This window comes from Sylvia atricapilla, chromosome 22 (assembly GCF_009819655.1).
Source record: "Sylvia atricapilla isolate bSylAtr1 chromosome 22, bSylAtr1.pri, whole genome shotgun sequence".
Taxonomy (NCBI): domain Eukaryota; kingdom Metazoa; phylum Chordata; class Aves; order Passeriformes; family Sylviidae; genus Sylvia; species Sylvia atricapilla.
This window is the reverse complement of record NC_089161.1, coordinates 5,668,946-5,692,814: the sequence shown is the minus strand read 5'-3', so window position 1 is coordinate 5,692,814 and position 23,869 is coordinate 5,668,946. Positions and strand designations below refer to the sequence as shown.

The window sequence follows — 23,869 nt, the reverse complement described above, 5'->3', positions numbered from 1 at the left end:
AAGAATAATATTTATTTCTATTTATCTGAAGGCTGGTGGCCAAGGAATGAAGCCTCAGAGTGTCTGGTTGGAGTTGGGAAAGGGTCATTTCTGAGGGGATGATGCAGCCCCTGGTCCAGGGGGATGTCCCCATTTGGGCTCCAGGACTCACCTGCACAAAGCCATGAGTGCCCTGACCTCAAAGTGCCTGGGAACATGTGGGAATTCACCCTCAACTCATGGAAACTGCAGATTCCCTTCCCAGTGCCTGGGAAGACCTGAGGAGTCAAAGCTTTCCTTGTGTTTTGTCACTAAAAGTGCACTGGAAAGGAGTCACAGCTCCTAAAGCTGCTGGTGGGTGTTGAAGTTCACGTGTGCTTGGTGTGTCCCTGAGCTAAAACATCCTGGGAAGGGTGAGCTCGTGGTGAAAAGGGCCCAGCAATGAGCCAAGATGCTCCTTGTATTTGATTTGGCCGCTGAGTGCCCTGAAAGCAAAGAATAAAGGATAAAAAAAGCCTTGGTGAGAACAACCAGTGCCTCGAGGAGAAGAACCGAGGCTCTCAATGGCTTCTCTTGGTGGCAGAGGGATGACAGAGGCTGGGAAGCACAAAATAAAGGGGAGCAGACTCGGAGTGAGCTGGAGAAAACATGAAAATATTGGATGTTAGGAAGGAATTCCTGTTCCTCTGAGGGTGGGAGGCCCTGGCACAGGGTGCCCAGAGAAGCTGTGGCTGCCCCTGGATCCCTGGCAGTGCCCAAGGCCAGGCTGGAAGGGGCTGGGAGCACCCTGGGACAGTGGAAGGTGTCTCTGCCCATGGCAGGGATGAGCTGGATGAGCTTTAAGGTCTCTTCCAACCCAAACCAGTCTGGAATACTCCGCAGCAAAATAAAAAGTGTCAAAACCAAAATAAGAAATGTGAAAAAGCAAGTAAGAAAATATACAAGAGGGGAGATAAATATGCAAAGAAGGAACACTGCAGACAATGGGTAAAATGCCTTAAGAAAAAAGCCTGGTATCTAATAATCATTGGAAAATCAACTATTATACAGGAGTCTGCAGACCAGAAAAAGCCAAGGAAAGAAAGCACAATAGAAGCAGTACCTCAAAATATCAGATTTTATACATTTATGACACCAGCACATTCCAAAAAGGCAGACATATTTTTTTTTACAGCTCTGACTAGTTCCAGATAAGGAAAAAACCAGGCAGAGGCACACAAACAAGCAGGAAATTGCATGGGAAGTCAACATCAATGCTCTGTGAACGAGCAGAGCTACAAAGACTTCACTGCATTGTGCCGAGGGAGAAAGCAAACCCAGGGCTAAGCAAAGAGAAATTAAAATTTCATGCAGGGTCTAAGGCAGTGTAAGACACAAACACACCAGAAAGGATATTTATCGGCCAAACAACACAAGAATCGTTACTTTCAGCAGTAAATTAAAGGAATGATGACATGAAATCAGAGAGAAATATTCCATACAAACCCACAGGAGTGAAATGGGTAAGCAAACATAAAATATTCAGTCAGGATGATGCATCTGGCAGCAAGGGAGAAATCGTTTCTGCTCCCCAGAATTGCAGATACTGGTGTAACTTCAGAGCCAAGAGCTCCAAACTGGAACTGACCCCCCACACTTCCTTTTGCACAGAGAGGACCCTGAATAGGCTGTGAGAACCTTGAGCTGGCAGGAGCTGGTGTCACAGAGAGCATCAGCCACTGCAGCTGTGGCACAGGGAAACGCCCCAGGAGCATTGCTGGGATCTTTCCAGGGAACTGTGGGGATGGGAAAGCACCGAGAGAGGTGCCCAGTGCTGGGCACTGGATCCCTGGAAGTGTCCAAGGCCAAGCTGGATGTGGCTTGGAGAAACCTGGGACAGTGGAAGTTGTCCCTGCCCATGGCAGGGATGGAACTGGATGGGCTTTAAAGCTCCTTTCCAGCCCAAACCATCCTGGCATTCCCTGATTCCATGATTATTCTGTGATTCCATGAACCATGTCTCAGCACAAACACCAAGACACCGAGGGCTCACCAGTGACTGGGAAGAGGAACTCAGGAGCACAGGAGAACCTCTCCAAGCTGAAGGCTGCCCCTCAGGGTGGGTGTGATTATGAAAGGTAAAACTGACCCCAGCAATGCCTCCCTGCTTTGTACTGGCTGGAGCTGAAGTCCAGCAAATTAAGGGTCAGAAATCCAGGTGCTTAAATTCTGCACAATTCTGGGGATCATAACTTAGCCCTCTGGGGCCTGAGCTCATATTTGGGTCTCAGATAGGGATTGCTGAGACCTAGAGCTGGATCTCTTTCAAATTCACTCTTTAGGTCTCTATAACTTCTGGAAATTGCAGCTCTGCACTCCCAGGATAGATTCTGATTACACAGCAGTTTCCTCTCAGTGTTATCCCACTGATTCCCACTGAGTTCTGCCTGACTTGCATCAGTGTGATGGGAGGGAATTCTCAGCTACTCAGCACTCACTGCTGTGTCTTCCTGGGGTGTAGCAGAGAAGCTTGTGGGGGGTTTGGGGCTGCTGCTGGCACCAGCTGGTTTTCAAGGCAGGGCATTTACTGGGGAAATGGATGGTAGGGGCCAGAACAGCACTGTGCTGTCACCTTCCCTCCCTGGAACAGGAAAGGAAAAGCTTAGAGCCTGGGAAGCTTAAGTTTTTACACCAGACCCATCCAGCTGAGATTTCTGTTTAATAGTTTGCTCTGAGAGCAAGGAAGCAGTCTGCAAACAGCTCAGTTTCACACTTGGACAGCAGCAAATCCCCTCCCCAGAGTCACAGAACCACGGAATCATGGAATCTTCAGAGCTGGAATGGACCCACAAGGATCACGGAACCCAGCTCCTGACTCTGCAAAAGACAAGGATCCCACCCTGTACCTGAGAGCTTTGTCCAAACACTCCTGTGCCAGATATTTTGCCTGTAGCTACATGAAAGCCCCATTGCTCTGTTTTTATTACCAGCTTCGAGTAAAAGTGTTTCACCTCCTGTGAAGTGTCACCTCTCTCAGGTTTGTCAAATGGTTCTGGGAGCCTCCCTGAATTGTTCCTTTCTCCACTCGGTGCAGATGGAGGAAGGCACCTGGGGAAAGGGAGTGACCTGATGCTCACGTGGGGCTGGGAGAAGGAATGGGGAGCTGAGAGAGCTCATGGTCCAAGGGGAGAGCCAGGAGGAACTGCCCCAGGCCAGCCCGGCACCACGACTGCTGAACGTGTGGCCTCCTTGGGAAGCATTTCAGGTGTGCCCAGAGAGGACCCTGGGAGCTGATCCTGACCCCATCATCTGTTCAATAGGTTTCCAGCAGAGATCAGGTTTTACCCCAAATGAAGACAGCACTGATCCCTCATAAACTGAAGTGCCCAGTAGGGTGGGAAGTGAGGTTTAATTTAATTTAAGTCAATTAATGCCTTTACTGCCTTCCTAGAGCCTCCTCTGTGCTTATTTATGCAATATTTAACCAAAAGTGTGTATTCTATTATCATCTCTTGAAAGTGGCTGGGGAGGTGTTTTTCTCTTCTGTGACCCATTCCTGGTGACTCCAGGGTGGGGTGGAGAGGGCACGTGTCTTTCTGTTAATGGCTCAGATGTTCAAACCAGCTGGGGCAGTGTTCCTCATCTCTTCCATCCCATCCTCCCTCCAGGGGTATCTGCTGTTCATGGGCCATCCAGGCTCACTGCAGGGCTGAGACAATTCCATCATCCCATTGGGAGAGGCTCCACCCAGGGGGAGGAGCCCAGCATTCCCACCTGGATCAAACCTGGGATTCAGAACCCCAGCACAGTCTGTGTGCACTGGATTCCCAGAGGGAGATCAGACCCATCTCAGCACCACTGGGCCCTTCTCCAGGATCATCTCTGCTCCAACAGAACCACATCAGTCACTGCAGGAGGACACAATTGGACTGCTCTCAACACCCTGAACAACAGGGTGTCAGGTCATATTCTGACTCTGTCACTGGTTTATTTTTTTGTTTGTTTGCTTTTTTTGATACTACTACATTTTTTATTTTTTAATGTTCCTAGTAAAGAACTGTTATTCCTATTCCCATATTTTTGCCTGAAAGCCCCTTAATTTCAAAATTATAATAATTTGGAGGGAGGGGGTTTACATTCTCCATTCCAAGGGAAGCTCTGGCTTTTCCCTGGCAAACACCTGTCTGTCCAAACCAAGACACCCAAAGATCCAGGAGGATCCCCAGTTCCAGCTGTACGGAAGTGTCTTAAGACTGCAGAAATATTTGCCTCAGTTACAAACATCAAACTCAAGCTTCTCCTGACAAATCCCTGCAGAAATTCCTTTTTCCTTCAGAAAAGAAGTAGGAGGGTGACAGAAGCAGACACGCAGATCTGTGACTATGAACTAAATTATTGATGTTCTCCTCTTATGAGTTGAACTCTTTATTGCAGCTGAATGTTGGATTATGACAGCCAATGGTCTGTGCAGACTGTTCACTGCATTATTTATATCAGTCATCTGAACTACACCTCGTTCTTTTGATGGGGGCTCTTTTAGGGTTGGGAGATGACTGCAGAGAAGAATTTGTGGTAATTAAGATAAAATCAAATTCATTTCCATAGGATTTGATCCTTTCACTCATTTACAGTAATCCTTTACATATGTGATTTTTTGTTTTGTTTTGTTTTTTGGTTTTGTTTTTTTTTTAGTTTTTACACACAGGATTGTCAAGGGAACAAGATTCCCATGAAAACAGCTGTGATTTACTCCCAACACAAGGTTCAAGCTGGGGGTTGGTTGCTTAGACACTGAAATGCCTTGAATTTCCTTTTCCTCTTTACAATTGCTTGTCAATCCATTGGGCTTTGATACCTCCATGAATAATGAAGAAAAGGAAAATCAGCTAAAAATACTCAAACGATATAACAAACAATATAAACTGGCAGCAATTTTTAACTAAAGAACAAGTTAGTGACAAACAGAGTGGATAATTTATTGCTACACTTGAGGGTTAATTATTCAGCCTAAATGGTTTAAGCAGGGTAACAATGATATCTGTTTATCTTGCAGTCATTTACCAGGCACTAAATGAATTCTGGGCATGCTTTCCCCTTTTAAAGTAATCAATATCTCTCTTGTTTCTTTACCTTCATATTTACACCCAAGCAGGATTATTGGGAAGGGAAAAAGTTGGACAAAGCCCATAGAAAGGAAAGCCACAAGCAAATGCTTCAAACTTTACAATTCACATTTATTTTGAAAAAATGTTTTGTTAAAAATACTCCTACAAAGGCATTGGAGCAGCAGGTTTCTGTTTCCTTTATAAATACATCTGATTTATTTATTCATTTATTTATTTCTTTATTCTCAGTAACATTGAAAGACATCTGACAAAGCCAGGGAAGCCCTGGGCTGAATGGAAGACACATCCCTGTGTAACAAGGACCTGCACACGATCTCCCCATTCACAATTAAAACAAAAAAAAGAATACAGGTACTGTCATGAAAAGTGTTCTGTTGTCCTCAAGGTCATGGCCAACACATGGGAAGAGCAGGAACCCAGGGCTGGGGACACCCTGGAGCCCAGCAGACGGATCCTGGGGCTGGTGGCAGGGGAGGACAGGACACAGTGTTGACACCTTTGTCTTTGGGGGGCTGAAGGACTCACCCCATTCCCCCATCCCACTCTCCAGCTCCTTCCAGAGCCACGACCGTGAGGTCAGAGCCTGACAAACCTCCTGTCCCTGCAAACCTTCCCTGTGCCACTGGCAGCTCCACAAATCTTCCAGGGAAGGGCATTTTCCAGCAGATGCTGTCACATCATGTCCCCATGAGCAGATCACAGGAACCAATGCCCTGATGGACAAGAGAATTCCCTGCAGCATCTCCCTCACTGCCACCTGTCACCTCAGTCACTCCTCCTTTCCCTCTGGGACCTTCTTGGGATTTGGTGTCTGAGCTAGGAAAGATCTTCCCTAAGGAAGGGAGCACAGACAGCTGCGTTGGCTCTTCAGTTCCTCAGAAGCCCAGGGGTAGGTGATGGCACAGGAAGGAGGTTTGGATTCCTGTGCCTGGCTCATCCTGAGAGGAGATCTCTGAGCTTCCAAACTCCTGTTTCCTGCTCCCCAGTGCTCTCAGACCATGTCTTGGGGAAGTGAGAAGAGTCATACCTTTATTTGGGATGGGCTTGGAAGCCCCAGGCTCATTTATTCAGCAAGAACTGTGTCACCTCAGCTCTGGCTCCAGGGGCTGGAACACCCCCAGGCTCCCCAAACTTAAACCAGGGCCTCAAAGTTCTCCCTGGGCAGACTGAGCTTACACAGCACAGCAGGGAGCACACAAGGTCAGCAAAGCCTTTCCAAAGCAAACCTGGAAATACAAATGGAGTTTAACACTGATGGATGTGCTCCTTCACTTGTGGCAAGAGGAGGGTTGGAGCCTTTTCCCTGAACTGTCCCAGGCCAGGGAACACAGGCCAGGGATCCTGACACACCAGACCTGCTCACTTACAACTTTCTGCTGCTTTCTGCTGCTTCTGCTGCTTTCTGAAAGGAAAGTTGATCTGTGATGTGAAGTGGATGTTTTCAGAAAGAAAGGGAGGCAAAGGGGAGGTTTCTTTCATGGGAAGAGATGTAGCTAAGCAGAGGTTCCCTGCAGAGATGTGCTGGGCCAGCTCCAAGGAAGGGAATCCCTGGTGATGGCCCAAACCTGAACAAACCATCCAGCCCTTCCTCACTGGGGAGGGGACAGAGAACCAGCAGAGAGAGAGAGGGAGCTGAAGGTGGAGGCAAAGCAATGAAAGGAAAGGGCACAAGAGTCACAGGCTGCAAAGTGAATGAAGGATCCACTGGAGGATGGAGAACAGAAATCTCCAGTGCAGGGCTGCAGAGCCACAGAAGAAGAAGCAGATGCAAGCCCCCATCTCTGATCCTTGATTTCTCCCCTCCAGCTCCAGCAGGATGGCATGTGCACTGATGTGGGGTCTTGCAGGAGCATCCTGAAGAGGGGAGAAGTGAAGCCAGGACTCAGCAGGAGAGGCTGGGGTGATGCAGAAGCCCACCAGGGATTGCTCTCCTTATCAGGGCATCCACAGGCTGCAGCTCCTGCTCAGTGTCTGCACGGAGGTTTTCCTCCCTCCCCTGCTCAAAGCAGGCTTTTCAGCGCCCAGATCCCACTGCTGGAAGGGACAGGGACGACCACACTGTCATCTGCCTGTCCCTCTGCTCATGACAGATCCTGGGCAGGGGGAGCTGGGCTGTTTCACTTGCCTCCACTGTTGAACAGCTTGAAAGAAAACTCTGGAGCTTGAAGGATGGATGGTCAATGCTTCTACAGACCTGAGAAGCCACACCTGATGGCCTCACCCTGAGCAAGTCCTCACTCCAGAACCCTGGAGGATTTTGGGAACTCCTGCAATCTGAACTTTATTCCTCTGTACTTCAGCCCTGTGGAAAGCCCAGGCTGGGCTCTAGGACACACCAGGAGGTGCTCAGGTAGGGTGGGAATGGACACAGGGGTCATTGGGAGCTGGCCAACATGAAACCCATAGCCCTGAACCCTGGCCACCTCACGTGAGGGTTGGGCTGTCCTTCACTAAAAGCTGGGATTTTCCTATGATCCCAGTGCTCCTGGGATCCCAGACACAGCAGCTGGGATTTTTAGAGGGAAAAAGAACAGAGAGCTCATAAACTCATCAGTTCCTGCTGGATATCAGAGCCCAGGTTGGGCCAAGCAAGAAGCACAAGTGCACCAAAGCTGTCCCCTCCCTGCAGCTCCCAGGGACACACAGGGGGGACCAGGGACACACAGTCACCCTTCAGCTCCAGCCTGACCCTTCTGCACATTCCTGAGCTGCTCTGCAGAGGGACAGAAATCCCTGCCCATGTCAAAGAGCTTTTCCCCCGTGCCATCAAGGCAGACCAAGCAACAAAGGGTTTTAATGTCTGGATCTAAGTTGTCTCAGGACGTAAAGAATAAATTGATCTTTGGAGCTGGGCCAGCACTCAAAACGAAACTCTGCACTTAATCCCTGCCTGGATCTTGTCCTGGAGCCCTCAACACTCAGTGTCTGCTCTGGGACCCCCCTGGGATTTCCCTGCACGCCCCCAGCCCAGCCCTGACTTACTCCACGAGCTTTCTGCCCATTTTAGAAGCTTGTCCCAGTCTCCTTTCCTGCATTTTAACCCTTGAGGCGGCTCTGGCACGTCCATTTGGACTCCTGGTCAGATTCCCAACCAACCAGCAGGACACAAGGCTGAGCCAGCCAAGGCAGAAGGACAAATGTCACTGTCAGAAACCATCCCAGAGCAGAGGAAGGAAAGGACAGGGATCTCTCATTCTCAGCACTCCTGAGGTTCTCTGGGTCATGGAAGAAGGTTTGAGGTAAAAATGCTTCCACAGAGAGCCCCCACATCCAACACATGATGGATCAGCCAGTCAATCTCCCTTTTTGTGCTTTTGCAGCTGTTTGAGGCACTGATGTCCCACTGCAGCTCGGAGCCCCAGGGATGCCTTGGGATATTGAAGGAACTGGGAGGAGGAAGCGAGTGGTTTCCTCTGCCATGGGAAGCCCTCTGGCTCCACGCTGAAATCCTTCCCCACAAAGAGTGAAAATGGAAAATCAATGATGCCTGATGGAGTGTTTGGGCTATTAAGAGATGTAGAATGTGTCAGTCCCAAGAATGCAATCGAATAAAAGAATTTCTGCAGGAATCCTGTTATACACCCTGTGGCCTCAGGCATCCGTGACCCAGAAAAACTGGAAGAGGTTTTTTTGTGTCAAGGAGATTATTCTTTTAAAAGCTTGTCCAGTCATCTTTTGAATCCCAGAATGGTTTGGGTTGGAAGGGACCTTAAAGCTCATCCTGTCCCACCCCTGCCATGGGCAGGGACATCTTCCACTGTCCCAGGGTGCTCCAAGCCCTGGCCTTGGACACTGCCAGGGATCCAGGGGCACCCACAGCTGCTCTGGGCACCCTGTGCCAGGGCCTCCCCACCCTCACAGGGAAGAATTTCTTCTGAAAATCCAATCTAAACTTATCCTCTTTTAGCTAAAAGTAATTCCTCCTTTTCCTATCAATCCATCTAGTGCTGGGTATCCATGTTCCAGCCACGAGTTCCACCCTCCAATCGCTGTGCCAAGGAATATTCTGCTTCCCCTGCCTCTGAGCTGTTACTGTCAGAAACAGTGACTGCTGCTTTCTCACATCTTTCCTCATTTAAGGGCATGAAATTTTTATCATTGTGGTTTACCTCTGCCAGAACCAAGAATCAAAATCTTATTTATCTTTTATACCTCCCACAGACTTCTGGCTGTTACAGGAGCCCTGATCTGGCTGCACCTATCTGTACATTTATTTCTTCATTTCTGTGTATCCCTTTTGAGTGGAGGAGAACAAAAGCGTCCTCCAGCATTTGCAGAGCCAGCACATCAAAAATTCACTGGCTCATGACCTTGTGTGAAGGTTCCTGAATGCCAATATTTGATGGCAATCAGAGATTTCCCGTTTATTCTCCACCAGCAAAAGGCCAAGCCAGGCTGTGGGTTGGCCACACCATCTGTCCCAGACTGGTGATTTTATCAGCCTCCATCTCCCAGCCCAGCCCACTCAACCTGGAGTCAGTGAGCTGGAAGTGCAGACCAAAGGCAATTTGGGGAAAAGAGGGATCTGACTGCCAGCTTCATCCTCAGGTAGAGTAACGTACCCAGTCCTCACGGAACCCTGGGATGGCCTGGGTTGGAAAGGACATTAAAGATCATCTTGCTCCAGCTCCCTGCCATGGGCAGGACTCTCCTCCTTGAACCCCTTCCATTTGTTTTTCCTAACACAGTTGTTTGGCCCTTAAAGACAAAATTTCTTCTTTTCCTCCCAGACTTAGTTGGAATAACCCAAGGATCTGGCACGACATCTGTGCAAGAGCCCCAGACTGACCCCAAGGTAGAAGCTACAGCTGAAACAAGTGAAAAACTCCTGAAGTTTACTGGAACAGAAGAGCTGGAAATGGATCAGCCAAGCGTTTGCTCTTTTTTTTCTTTTCACGAGGACAAATCAAGAGTTCCTGATAAAAACTGAGGCAATGGGGGCACTGGGATGTCCCAGGGGAATCACACAGGGAGACACAGTGGCACTGCTGCTGCACTCCTGCAGAGCTCACTGAGGAAATTCTTGCAGAATTTAAAAAGGAGAAAAAAATGGGAGAGAAACTGCTGGATAAGTTTTAAGACAGCAGGAATGCACATTCAGGAAAAGATTTGTGGGGAAGAGAGGACTTCTTGCTTCCAGTCCCAAATTTCTGCAAATAACATTTGTCAGTGGAGTTGGCAGAAGTTAACACAGGGACAGCAAGGAGGAAAATTCCAGGAAATATTTGAAGAGTGCAGGGAGTTTTCTAGGAGAGCAGTGGAAGATTGGAACGCATATGGAAGCAAACACAGGCCAAGGTTGTGTCCTGTCTTTGGGAAGGGCAAAGAATTACAAGAAGCAAAGACATCCTGAAAAACTTTAAATAAAAAAGGCCAAAACGTGACTCTAGATTAAAAAAAAAAAAAAAAAAAAAAAAAAAGTTGGATCCTGTATGTGAAGAACTTGCAAATAAGTAACATTTTTGAGGATGGAAAAAGACCTACATTAAATCAGCCTGGAGTTAGACATGCAGGAAAGATGATGATTTACATTAAAACAATAAACTCCACTAAACCAAACCAGACAGCAGTGACACTTCCAGTGCTGTGGATTTGTACATTCAAGGCAGTCCCAGATTTATTGCATCATCAGAGGATACAACTGTTAACAATGCAGCAGAGTTCAAGCCCTGACTCCAGGATTCATATAAATCAGCCTGGAAAATATAACAAGAAGTTTCCTCAGCTGCTCAAATCCTCCAAGAGGTTCTCTCTACAGGCTAATCCACAGCCTGGGTGATGATTCCTGGGAAAAGAACCTTTCCTTTAACCCAAATTCCAAGAACAGCTTCAGGGAGTGTGGGAAAAGCCCTGTAGTGCAGCCAGCAGCTGATGAAGATGAAGGTCCCTCAGCTCAGCTCAGCTCAGGCCAGGAGGGAGCTGCTCTAGGTAGTGCTCCAGCAGCCGGGGAAGAGAGCAGGATGCTGCTTTGGGAAAGCGCTAACAGGAGCCAGCAGCCCCCGTGGGGCGGATCTTGCAGGGCAGAGCTCACAAGGATGAAGCTCTCTGTGTCCCCAGGTCCTGCAGCCCCTGCCATGGCTCTCCCTCACTCTGAGCCTCCTGCAGGGGAGCCAGGGGATGGATCCCAGCCCACACTGGGACTGGAGCACTAAAGGAACCCTGCAGCTGCGCTAAGCCCCGGGACAGCCCCTGTCACCTGGAAGCCCCAGCACGGATTGCTGCCTTTGGAAGCTGCTGTTTGGCAGTGAGGATGGTATGGTGAGGAGAAGCTCCTCAGCTGCTGGAAAGAACAAATCTCCACTAATTCATGAAAGGCAGCTCTGGGGATTTACTGGGGAGGAGAGCAGATCCTTTAGGGAGGGGATGTGCAGCTCATAGTGCCCTGTTTTGTGTCCCCACGGCCACAAGGACAAGTGATCCCTCATGGCAGTGCTGGATCTTTACAGGTTTGCTTTTCCTTCCTCCTTCACACCCCTGGGCTGTAATTCCAGCAAATGGGCTGGTGGCAACAGCTGGAAACGATCCACAAAACACATTTTGACTTTTTACTGTCCACGTGCGCTTTGCTTCCTCTTCTCTGCCCTGTGATGCTCTGCAAGATTTGAACTTATCACTGTCCAACCAACTGAGAACTTCCAACCTGCTCAGCATTCCCACTGAACGCCATCCACAGGCTGACCCTCAGCAGGAGATGGGAATGGGAGAAGGGAAGGGCTGGGAGGTAGCTTGAAAGGTAGAGGGGAAATGTGAAAATCGCAACAAGCTGCCTGAAAAATCTCCATGTGATGATTTCTGTTAAGTACCCACACATGCACACATGCACATGCACAACAGCATTTCACAGTGTCAATGTTAGCAAGTGCCTTTTTCCCCTTGGAACACGCTGAATTCTCCACTAGACTCCCATTTCATTGGAGACCCATGAAATAAATATGTTATTGTCACTCCAGTGCTTCTGCCCTCGCTCTGCAGCATGTGCCAGAGGCGTTTACAACCAAAGCACTTGACAGGAACTCGGTTCCTCGCGCTCCCAGGAGAGCTGAGGGATGCAGAAAACTGCAGTGTTTTCTGGACCATGTCTATTTTAGTCCAGCTCTCCATTAGTCCTACACAGCCAAACACAGATGTCACAGCCATGTCTGCTATGAACAGATGGGAAGGTGTTACTTTTAGTACCACCACCATGTGATTTTTGGTCAGAAGGAGACAAGGATGTCTCTGTCCTGCAGATGGCTGCCACAGCTCTGGGGGCTGTGGCACTGGGACCTGTCCTTCACAGTGGGCTGGGTCTAGCAGGTAGATGTGTCTGAAGCAGCCAGCAAGGAGATTCAGTGCATTGAGACAAAATATCTCCAAATGAAGAAGACCTGAAGTGCCCTTCCAAGGCCTGGGTGGCTCTGAGGGGATGCTGCCTGGGCATTACTCCTCCTTAGTGTCTGCAGGAATGTAGAGGGTGGCAGAGAACAGTCAGGAATTGTCTGGGGAGGACAAGTGAGGGGCATCATGTGCTCCTTCCACATGGCTGCCCCACGGGAATCTGCTGGTGAGTTTTGTAGGCAGAGTTCTCCTGGCAGAGCTCTGGGACACGAGGTCACTGCTGGCTGTGGCTGGGCACTGGCACAGCACCATCCTGCCCTCACCCTGCACTGCCACCACACAGCCTCACACGCCTTTGGGACACAGGGACAAGTGCTCCTTGTCAAAGCACAGCCACCACCATGAGGGACAGCAGCAGGGGGGGCTCCCACACCACACTGGGAGCTCCTGGCTTCCCTGTGTGCCCTCTGCAAACACTTCCTGTGCTTTAGCCAACTCCAGTGATTTCTGATGTCCTCTCAAAGCTGAGCCCATCACCTGACCAGCAGCAAGTGCTTTTTGGATGCAAAGGCATTGCAAGCATCCCTTTGGCTACACAGGCTAAAGCAGGCTGGGTTTAGGGCAGGGAGCTGAGCCATGCAGGTACCACCTGACACCCACAGCCCCTGGCTCCACACCACTCTGTGCCCCCTGCCAGCCACGCAGGGACGTGCTGGGGCTGTCACAGGGGATGTCCTGTGGGCACTGAGCTCAGGACAGGACCCTGGCACCCAGCACACTCCTCCTGCCCTGTTCCCATCAGTACAGACTGCAACCCCAGGGCTGGGCTGGATGCAAACACAAAGACAACACTGCACTGGAGATTTTGGATGAACAGGGGCTGCAGGGACAATTCCTCCACTGAAAGCCCCTGCTGCTGGAGCACCAAACCCTGGGACAGGGCAAGAGCTCAGGAGAGAAGAAGTCTCACTTGTAGGGACTGCTCTGATGCCACTTGCAGGGGCTCTGTTGTTGGATGTGGTCTGGCAGTAGAAAATGCTAGAAGTATTAAATAAATGGCCTCATATTTTACAAGCAGTCTGGGGAGATGATGTCTGGCCACAGAGGTCTAGACAGCTTGGGATTTTCATCCACAGCAGACACACTTCCTCTTGGATTCAGCTCCTGGAAAATACAGCCAGGCAGCTCCCAGTGAACGTGCCTTCAACACTCCTCGCTGCCAAAAACAAGAGGAGGAGCCCAGGAATGACATGGCAATGGCAGACAAGGGCTTGTAAACACTCCTGAGCCATGACCAGGAGAGGGGTGGGAAAATGCCACGTGTGGAATGCTGCAAAAGGATGCCAGGTGGTGTTGGGCAGGGAGAACAAGCTGGTTCTCATCTGCACCTCCCTGCTGGTGGCATTCACACATCCCAAAGGCCTGGTCAGTAACTAAAGAATTTATTTCAGTTATTTATAAACTCATTGACTGATCATTCAGCTTCAATCACAGCATTTTGCCTCTGGAGAGCTGGGATTGGGGTTTTTGCTGTCCTGGTCTCTCTTTGACAAGAGGGGCTGAGCCTGAAGCTGCATCACCCAGTGAAGGGACAGGGTCCCCAAGGCACAGAGCCCCCCTGGCACTGCAGGGACCCTTCCCCACCTGCAGATCACACAACCCCCACTCCAAAATGCCGTGCCACCAGCTCTTCTGAGAGGACTGGCCTTGCCCTGCCTTCCCCATGCACCAATCCAACACCTTCCTCAGCAGCCAGACATTCCCAAAGGGCTCTGAAACCTGCTGTGGAGTCATCATTCCCTCACAAAGCCCATCCAACCCTCCCACCTTTTCCTCCCAACCCCCCTTGTGATGCTGCTCACCCTCGAGTTGAGCTGGTGGCCATTTCACCTTGGCAAACACCTGGAACCCCAACAGCCACAAACATCTCTCGTGCCACGACCAATTGGAAAGAACAAATAAGCAAACGGGAGGAAATGTGCATATAAAAAAACCTTTTTCTCCTGGCATATGGTCAGTAAGCTGCAATTTTTCCTTCCACAGGGGAGGGATTTAAGTTCTTGGATGATATGATGCTTGGAGATGTCATTTCTTTTTCATTTAAAAAAAAAAACAACCAACCAACCAAACCCCCAACCAACCGAAAATTTCCAACCCCAAACTCACAAACTGGTGTTAACAAAACAATGTAAAAGGACAAATCTCCCAACAATGACAACCGAAAAATAAAGGTACACGTCAGCATTTGTAATCAAAAACTACTACATACTGTACTTGGGAAGTCTTCTGGGAAAAGATCATTGGCATCTAGAAAGGATATCACTAAAAGTCTTGAGCAATGATATGTATGAGACACGATGCCATTGGAGGGTGGATGGACGGACCCTTTAGGAAACTGTCATTCACAAAACTGTTCCATGACAAGAGAAAATAAGAGATGTAAAAAGGATTGCTTTTCCCCATCCCCACCCCCCCAGGCGTTACAGATTCCTTCTCGTTTGTCGGAAACAGCCTCCTCTAGTCTTAGTTTATTTGTTGTGTTTGTGGTTTTTTGTTTTGTTTTGTTTTGTTTTTTTTAAAAAAAAAAAGTCTTCAGCTTTTGAAGAAGTCCGTCAGTTTCTGAGATGCACTTGGTTCCACAGCACCAAAGAGCTTCAGCTCTCCCCTTTTGATCTCCTCACAGGGGCTCTGGGGAAGGACCTGGCTTCCCAGAGCCCACGGGAGGAAGAGATGTGCTTCTCGTGACCTTTCCTTGCATTCCTCTTCCTGGAGAAGTCCCACTGCTCCAGAGGTGCCTGGGTCCAGCTGCAGCAGCCTTGTGCAAGAGGAAACATGAAGCTGCTCTTTTCTCTTCCTTTGGAGACTCCCATTGGTCTTGGAGCCCTTTTCAAGAATGCAATTGCTTTATTATTATTTAAAAATATTTTGTAGTTCGTTCGTTTAATTTTTTTTTTCAAAATAGTTTTTTTCTTTTTTTTTTGTTCCCTTTTTCCATTGCTTAAATTCTAGAAGCTCTTGGTGACTTCTCATTGTTGAGGACAGGGTGTTCCCTCCTGCTGCCTGATCCTCAGAGCAGCTGCCTGTCTCTGGTCCATGCAGAACACTCAGGAACTGGAGCTTGGACATACAGGGGCAAAGGGGAGCAGGGCCTTGAGGAGGAGGAGTGGGAGGACAGGCAGCTATCAAACCTCCACAGACTGGATTTGGTTCATCTGTGCTCTCATCACCTGGATACTGTTCAGAATTTTCTTCTGGTGGCCTGCTAAAGTGACCCCGACTCGCAGAATGTCCCTTTGGGAGGAAAGGAAACAAACACAAAGATCAGGAGATGTTTTCTCAGAACAGAACAAGATCATAGATGGCATTTAAAATTATCTTTAAGGTCCATTTCTACTCAAACCATTCTGTGATTCTGTTATTCTGTGATTGTTATCCTGTGATTCCCTGATTCTATGACTCCATGAGAACGGTATGTAGGGAGGAGCCAAACTATGAACAGATTTCTTCTATGAATGCAACAAACAGATGCAAACCCTGTGAAACTTCTACTCTTTCACTTTTTCTTGCTTATTGTCCAATCTTTGCACTTTCTACCTACCTGCAGCACCCTCAGAGTCCTGAACCTCAACAGACAGTGTGAAACCAAATGTCACAGGCTCTGCTCTCTACTTGTGAGTCAATTTGTCTTAGTTTTTTTTACCTTTGTACTATTTTGGATTTTCTTTCATTTTGTGACACACTAACCTGTTTTTTCTACCCCTGGAGACACAGGACAGGGATGTCCTGCCCCTCCCCAGTGCAGATCTCACCCCTATAGGCAGATGAAGCTGTTCTTGATGCTTTTCCTTTGAGTTGATAAGACCATGAAGTGATCAATATTTGCACTAATCCTTCCATTAAATCATGGCAATCTCATTTTGGACAACTCCTGGTTTTTATAGATTTAGACATGTGAGAGAAATAAAACTCCAAGACTTAGAGTGTGGCTTTAAATTGGTCCTATCCATGTCTCCAGCTGAGTTTGTCGTCATCTCCCCCTTGGTGAATGAATCTGTCATGAAATCTTCAGATCTTCTCCTTCTCATCAGGGGCTGGGAGGCCACATGACCCGAACCTGACTGGAAGGAATTTCAGGTCCTTGAGTGTTAGGAACAGATGTTTAAGGGGAAGAGTGGCAAAACCTTTGCCATGTTTAGAGTGGAGGTTATTTGGCAAAGAGAAGCTCCAAAAGGTGGAAAAAATTCTTCACTCGTGTCTGTAAACCAGAATAAGACTGTGATCCCAAGCTTTCTGCTCTGGACATTAAATATTTGGTTGGATATTGGGAAGGAATTCTTTGCTCAGAGGGTGGTGAGGCCCTTGTCCAGGCTGCCCAGAGAAGCTGTGACTGCCCCTTCCCTGGAAGTGTCCAAGGTCAGGCTGGATGGGGCTTGGAGCAGCCTGGGATAGGGGAAGGTGTCTTAAAGGCTATGGCTTTATATGAGCTTTAAGGTCCCTTCCAGCTGAAATGGTTCTGTGATTCTTGAAAGAGAATTCAGTGCCTCAGGTGTCCCAGCCTGCAGACAAACCAGTGAGAACCATTTCCAGTAGGTCAGTGTTGGGACCATGTGGATTTGGTGAACTGAGGCAGTTTTCAGGAAACATTCACCCTTTGCTGGATCTCCAAATCTGGATGAACCAGCAGCTCCACTGACAATCCTATCAACTTCTGCAAAGGCCAGTGAACATCAGGGGGTGGTGTCAAGTCCCGTTACACCACAATTTTCCAAGGAAAAAGGACTTGGACTGTTCTCTCTATTGGCTCATCCAGCCAAGCAGGTGAGGAATGTAGAAATTGCCAAAACTGGTGCTTGGAATTGTGCTGAAGGCTCTTGGAGAGGACTTGAAGGACATGGTAAGGGACTGGGAGAAGTGGCATTTAAGGGACACTGAGGATGTCTGTGACAGAACAGCCAGCATTAGCTGGGCTGTCTGCATCCTGCTTGCTGTCAAATACTGCAAAGAGCAGAACCCAGGCAGGGGTGGGCTGTGGTCTGATACCTCTCTTTGGTCAAAGTTCTTCCCTACCCTTCAGATTTCGTGGACTGTCTCTCCTTCTGTTGTATAAACACAGCCAATACTGTGCCAAAATCACCCCCATGGCTTTGGGATTGTACCACAGATGTCCCCAAACAGTCAGAACTGCCATGGGCACTTCCCAGCAGCAAATAAGAACAAAAAGCCAGAGGTCACAGTGGCTGTTTCAATGAATGGATTCTGACTCACTGGTAGATTTAAGATCTGGATTTAAGCACCAAATGCAAAAGCCTCTCTGGCCACCAGGCTCAGAGACTTTGCAGCCCTTACAGTCAGCTCTAATGCTTGGCCCTTTCTGAGGATTTCTACGGATACCTGCAGCCAGGCACAAATCTTTCAGCAGAGGCATCAAAGCCCCAGCCAGCCCCAAGGGATTTCAAAACCTACCAGAAGTGGGATTTCAGCTGCCTGATTTCTCTGAAGAACTTGCTAAGAATTTGTCACTGCAGGATGCAGTGACATTTTTAGTGGATGCAGCACAAACTTGAAACCACCCCCAACAAGGGGATCTTACTGAGGTGTGTGAGGCAGGAGCCAGGCTCTGCTTGATGTGGCAGAGCAATAGGATGAGAGGCAATGGGAAGAAATCAATGCCCAGAAAGATCCACCTGAACATGAGGAAGAACTTCTTTACTGTGTGGGTGGAACAGGCTTCCCAGAGAGGGTGTGAAATCTCCTCCCACACACATAATCCTGAGTGAGGAGCTGAGCAGGAAGGTTGGACTGCATGACCTCCAGTGGTTCCTTTCAACTGTAACCACTCTGTGATTCTGCCTTTCTTAGGCAGAACTTTGCACCGTGTTTGTCTCCATCAATACTTCAGCCATCCAGGAGGACGGCAGAGTTCAGAATTGTTCTGGAGAATTTTCTGATTCCTTTCTGGAATCTCTGTTTGTTCCATGTGGGGGTTTGCACACCCTTGCTGAGGTGTTCATTTTCAGAGTGGTAGTGGGGAGAGGAATTCTGCAGGTGCAGAGACGCATGATCTGGAGACTGAACAGATTAAAAGTGTCTCCTCAAAGCAACAATTCTATAAAAGTAAAACTACATCATATGAAAATAAAATCTAATTCAATACCAATTGTTGCAAAACTGCTGGGACTTTCCCTTGTGCTTTGGGAGTCAAAAGCCTGGCCACTTACTCTACAGTCATCTGAGAAACTACATCAAAGGTGGTGAAACCAGCACTGGCAAAGCTCTCCTTGTACTGGCTCATCTTGATGGCATCCAGCCACTCATCCACAGTGTTGAAGCTGGTGTAATCTGGGATTGTGCGGTCAAGGAGGGGGAGGTTCATCCTGAAACACAGAAATGGGCAATGACAGACCAAGCACAACCTTCCCTGCACCTTCCAGCAGCTGGAGGCACTGGATCAGCATCACTCACACTGCAGGCACTGCCCTGTCTTGTGGAATTCCCCCCAGGAATCACTGTTCTGCCCAGGGAAGGGCTGTGCAGAGCATCAGGGAAGCCTTTCTGGAGCAGTTCATGCAGGAGAGGCAGGAGCCATCAGAGATGATGGGATGCAGCTCTAAATCCTGGCTGCACATGGGGAGAAAGCTCATTCTCATATAGGAACAATGATTCCCACAAACTGGCATAACCCACCCAGCCCAGGGAAACTCCACACTGCCTCAGGGGGATTTATCTGCTTCCAGTGAAGTGGGACTGGAATTCCAGAACAATCCCACTGCCCCAGCATCTCCATGTGCACAAAACCAAGGTGCTCCTCTAAGTGCAGAGTGCCCTGTCCAAGAGCTCCCTGTGCTCACCAGAGCTGCCCAAGGAGAGGGACCTTGACATCTGTATCCCTACTCTGTGGATGCCCCAAGCCTGGAAGTGTCCAAGGCCAGACTGGATGGGGCTTGGAGCAACCTGGGATAGAGGAAGGTGTCTCTGCCCATGGCAGGGGGTGAAATGAGATGGGCTTTAAGGTCTCTTCCACCCCAATTTGTGATTTTATAATCTTTTAATGCTCTCCCTATAAAGGATCAAACACAGGCCAAGCCCTAAAGTAGCTCCTGAGAGGTGCAGGGATGGTGCCACCAGGACTCAGAAGACACCAGAGCTGTTCAGAGGAGCCAAGGGACAAGAGGAGGACAGGGACATGTACCCAGAGGAGAGAGGTGCCATGGCTTTCAGGCTGTTGGGATTTCGGATCATTTTATCCAAGGTGTTGACAATTTGTCCAAATTTGGGCCTGTGGTTTCGATCCTTCTGCCAACAGTCCAGCATCAGCTGGTGGAGGGCATTTGGGCAGTCCATGGGTGGTGGCAGCCGATAGTCCTGCTCGATGGCATTTATCACCTGCAGGAAGAGAGAGAGGCATCAGTACAGCTCTGTAAAAACCTATTTCATTATAACGTGCCTCTTCTTGGATCCTGAGGGTGAATGAGACGGCTGATCCTGCAGCCTGTACTCACTGCTGCCCTCCCACCCCATCCCCACCTCACACTGGAATTCCAGCCCTCAGCAGGTCAGGTGAGCTGTGAGGTGTCCTGGGAGGTGACACCAGCTTTGCTCAGCCACCCAGCCTGGCTGGCTGGTTGTCATGAGCAGTCTCCTGGTCTGGGGAAAGGAGCATCCCTGCTGCCCTGACAGGATGTGTGATCCCACAGCTCCAGGCAGGGCAGTCAGAGAGAAGGGATCATGTTTCCCTTGTACACAGCACAGCAGCTTGCTGGGAAAACATCCCCATCCAGAGAATGGGGGGGTGAGTTACAGACAGGGAGCCTGTCCCTGTGTTTTCCATCCTCCAGTGGTGTTCTGTGCTCCTGGCACAAACCAGCTCGTCCAGGGACAGGGTGGTGCCATGGCCTGGGTGTGCTCAGTCAGTAGGAACAGCTGGATCTTCCTGCAGGCCTGTGTAAGTGCAAAACACACGGGGAGGACTCAGACCCCAGTCAGCAGAGCCAGGCCCAGGAGAACTTGGTTGCAGTGTGCACAGAAGAGCTGCAGCACATCTTGCCAAAACCACACTGCAGCTCCAGGCTCATCCAAAAAGGCTTTGGTCTCTCCTTACTGCTCCACACAATCCAGGAAAATGTCTGGTCTTGCCATGTCCACTGGAACAAGGGCTGGAGGATCTTCTTCAAGGGGGACCTTCACCTCCCTGCCACTCTGCACCTGCAGCCCTCCATCCTCTCCTGGGTGATAAACAAGGATGAAGCTGCTCCACTTCTCCCAGAAACATCTGTTCCTCTGACAGAGGCTTGCACAGGCAGGATTCTCCTGGGAGAATCAGGATTCTCCTGCCTCCCTGGCCATGCACAGCACTGAAAGACGAGCAGAAGGAGGATTGAACACCAGAGATGGGCTCGTGCACGGCAACAAAACCCAGGAGGACAAAATCCAGAACTGATACTGCAGAAATCAGGAGCAGAGCTCAAAATGACCAACTCTCCATGGGAAAAATGGAAAAGGGAAGAGGGAGAGAACCTCCCTCAGGGATCCCAAGGGAAGAATCTCAATGTCTCTGGCTATTCTCACCATGGGATCAAGGCTGCCATGGCTTTCTCCAGCCGTGTCTTGCACAATTCCAAGGACAGAGAACTTCCTGGTGGGATTCTCTAGGGCTGTGTCCCCATCCTGGGGAAGTCTAGACACTGATGGTGGTGGACATGTTGTTGAGTAGGGAGACTACACAGAGAAAACTGAGGATATAGGGGATGGGAATGAGAGAGCAGCAGGGAAGGGCTGATGGCTGATCCATGCCAAACAATCCAGAGTGTGAGGTGAGGCATCTGGCAGGCTTTGAGATGGGCTGTGGCTCCAGGCAGGGAATGGATTGGGAGGTGCTGCAGGCACTGTTGTGTGTGGCCAAGGTGCTGGGTGGGCTGACCTGAGACTCAGGATGCTGCTGACTCACTGCTGCTGCCTAAATTTGCCAGATGGAAGAGTCCTCCCCCAGCTCTGCTGCCCTTGGCTGGACACAGTGGTGGCCCCATGGGGCCTGTGTAGGTCTGACCAGAGGTAACTCCTCTACAAATCACTGACAGGAGGCTGGAGCCGGTGAGGGTTGGTCTCTTCTCCCAGGTAACAAGTGGCAGGACTGGAGTGAATGGCCTCAAGCTGCACCAGGGAAAGTTTAGATTGGATGGCAGGGAAAAACTTCTTCATGGAAAGGGTTGTCAAGCACTGAAACAGGCGGGGAAGTGGTGAAGTCCCCATCCCTGGAAGGCTACAGAAGGTGTGTGGATGTGGCACTTGGGGACATGTTTTGGGTGAATGTGGCAGTGCTGCGTTGATGGTTGGACTCAACGATCTCAGAGCCTTTTCCCACCTCAAGGATTCCATGGCTCCTGATGTTCTTTGTGCAGCTCAGGGATCCTCCCAAGGGGTGCTGAGCCCCAGCCCAGCTCCCTGGGTGTCAGCTCTGCCCAGCACAGCGGCAGGGGAGGTGCGGGGAGGGCAGCAGCACCACGCAAACACCAAGCAGTCATCTCTGTGCCCAGGCAGCCCTGCTGCCATCAGCCACCTCCCAGCAGCCGCCCCGGCTCTCCCTGGCCTCTCCCGGCGGCCGCCCCAGGCGCTCACACCCCAGGGTCACGAGGGTAATCTGCCCTCAATATCCGCCACGCTCCTCCACAGCAGGACCAGCTGTGCTTAAGTGCTGACAGCTTCTGTGCCACGCTGTCCTGCGGCACGGGAAGGGGGAGCAGGGGCTGGGGACAGGCAGGCGCAGCGGGAGGTGCCAGGGGACAGGCACAGCTCGGCCATCCCCAGCACGGGCACTGTGCCCGGAGAAACCAGGGAAGAGCTCCAGAAGGGCAAAGGACAGGGAAGTAGAGGGACACCTGGTGCAGGACGTGCTTGAAACTGAGGTGACAGCAGTGGCTTAGCAGGAAGGGAATTGTCCTTGCTGAGAAAGGCAGGCACCCAAGTCCCGTCCCTCTGCCTCCAGGAACTGAGGAAAACATTTTCCTGGTGTGGCACAGCCAAAGGTTCTGTGAACAGTCAAAGGTTCTAAGGCATCATTCATCTGCTCCAGGCTTAGGTATTCATGGGAATAAATTTCCCACCAGGCATTAGGGAAGAAGTTGTCCCACTCTGGAGAAACCTGACGTGGTGTGGATGGAGATCTGCTGAGGTGGAAAAGGTCTGATCTGCCACACGGACAGGAGGAGGGACAGGGGTCAGGTGGGAGCTTGGCTCTCACCCTCTCTCTGTAAGGCAAGGCCTTAGGAGCCCACAGGATGGTGGAGATGGAAGTGCATGTCTGAGGGCTTCCAAGGGACTCCCCAGAGGCTTCTCTGAGACACACCAGAAGCCGGGCAGATCCTGCAAGAGCCAGGATGAGCTTCCTGTGTCCCCTAGGTTCACCCAGGACCTTCATGTTACAACCTGAGTATTCATGAGGTGAGGAAGGGCAGCTGCTCTCAGACACAGAGTTAAAAGAGCCCTTCTGACACACACATGCGGGTGCAGCATTCTCACAGCACTCACTGCCACCAGCCAGCTGGGCTTTGAGCCCCAGGTACCACACCAAGAGCACCAGGGGGAATGGAAATGGCACTGCTGTGCTGAGGGCAGGGACTGCAGCCAGGGACCATCCTTGCAGGAACCTGCTGGATCCCCAGGAGCAAGGAGTGAATGTAACTGACCCGAATCTGAGCAGAGGAATGAAAGATTTAAAACTGAGCATGTTCTGAAGTACCTCATGGTTTTGGTTTCTAGCTGTGTCTAAGTTACTTGGCTTCTTACAGACCACAGCCCAGGCTTCCCATGGGGGATTTAATGACCATCTAGTGAAAGATGTCCTTGATCATGGCAGGGGGTTGGATTGAGGAATAAGATGATCTTTAAAGGTCTCTTCCAACCCAAGGCACTGTGTGGCTTTGTAAGAGGCTTTCCTGGAGTGTCTGTGATCCCAGCAGATGATGGTCTGCTCCAGAGGCTCTCAGGTCAGGACATCTCCTTTCCACCTCTGTCCTGCTTCCCTTTCTCAGCACTGCCAACACCCCTGGGTCTCTGCCACAGCAGCACCACGGGGCCAGAATAAATCCCCAAATTATTCCCATTACTGCTTCCAGAGGTGTTGACCTTGGACACATCTGCCACAACAGAGAAGGCTCTGGACACACCACAGGCCGGGACAGGCTGTGACCAGGCTCTGGCCTTGCAATGCTCCCTGCTGCAGTGTCTCTGCCCCTGGTTTCCCAAGAACTCACATCCTGGTTGGTCATGTCCCAGTAGGGCCTCTCTCCGTAGGACATCACCTCCCACATGACAATGCCGTAGCTCCACACGTCGCTGGCCGAGGTGAACTTTCGGTACTGAATGGCCTCAGGGGCCGTCCATCGGATGGGGATCTTCCCCCCCTGCAGGGCAAAAACAGGGCATGGTAACTGAGAGAGCAGCAGCAACTGAGAAATTGCAGTGTCTGCAATATT

General features: G+C 50.0%; 1 protein-coding gene across 2 annotated transcripts in view; it reads right to left on the bottom strand.

The window, feature by feature from the left end:
- Nucleotides 1-14,508: 14,508 nt before the first annotated feature.
- The window catches only part of EPHB2 (EPH receptor B2), a 92,680-nt gene continuing 83,319 nt past the window's right edge, over nucleotides 14,509-23,869 (bottom strand). For both annotated transcript variants that reach the window (XM_066334392.1, XM_066334393.1), the window contains exons 12-15: nucleotides 23,648-23,797; nucleotides 19,591-19,784; nucleotides 18,620-18,775; nucleotides 14,509-15,692 (exon numbers count right to left, since the gene is read on the bottom strand). In XM_066334392.1, the coding sequence (XP_066190489.1) occupies nucleotides 15,584-15,692; nucleotides 18,620-18,775; nucleotides 19,591-19,784; nucleotides 23,648-23,797 (609 nt within the window). In that variant the 3' untranslated portion in view covers nucleotides 14,509-15,583. The remainder of the gene's footprint in view (nucleotides 15,693-18,619; nucleotides 18,776-19,590; nucleotides 19,785-23,647; nucleotides 23,798-23,869) is intronic.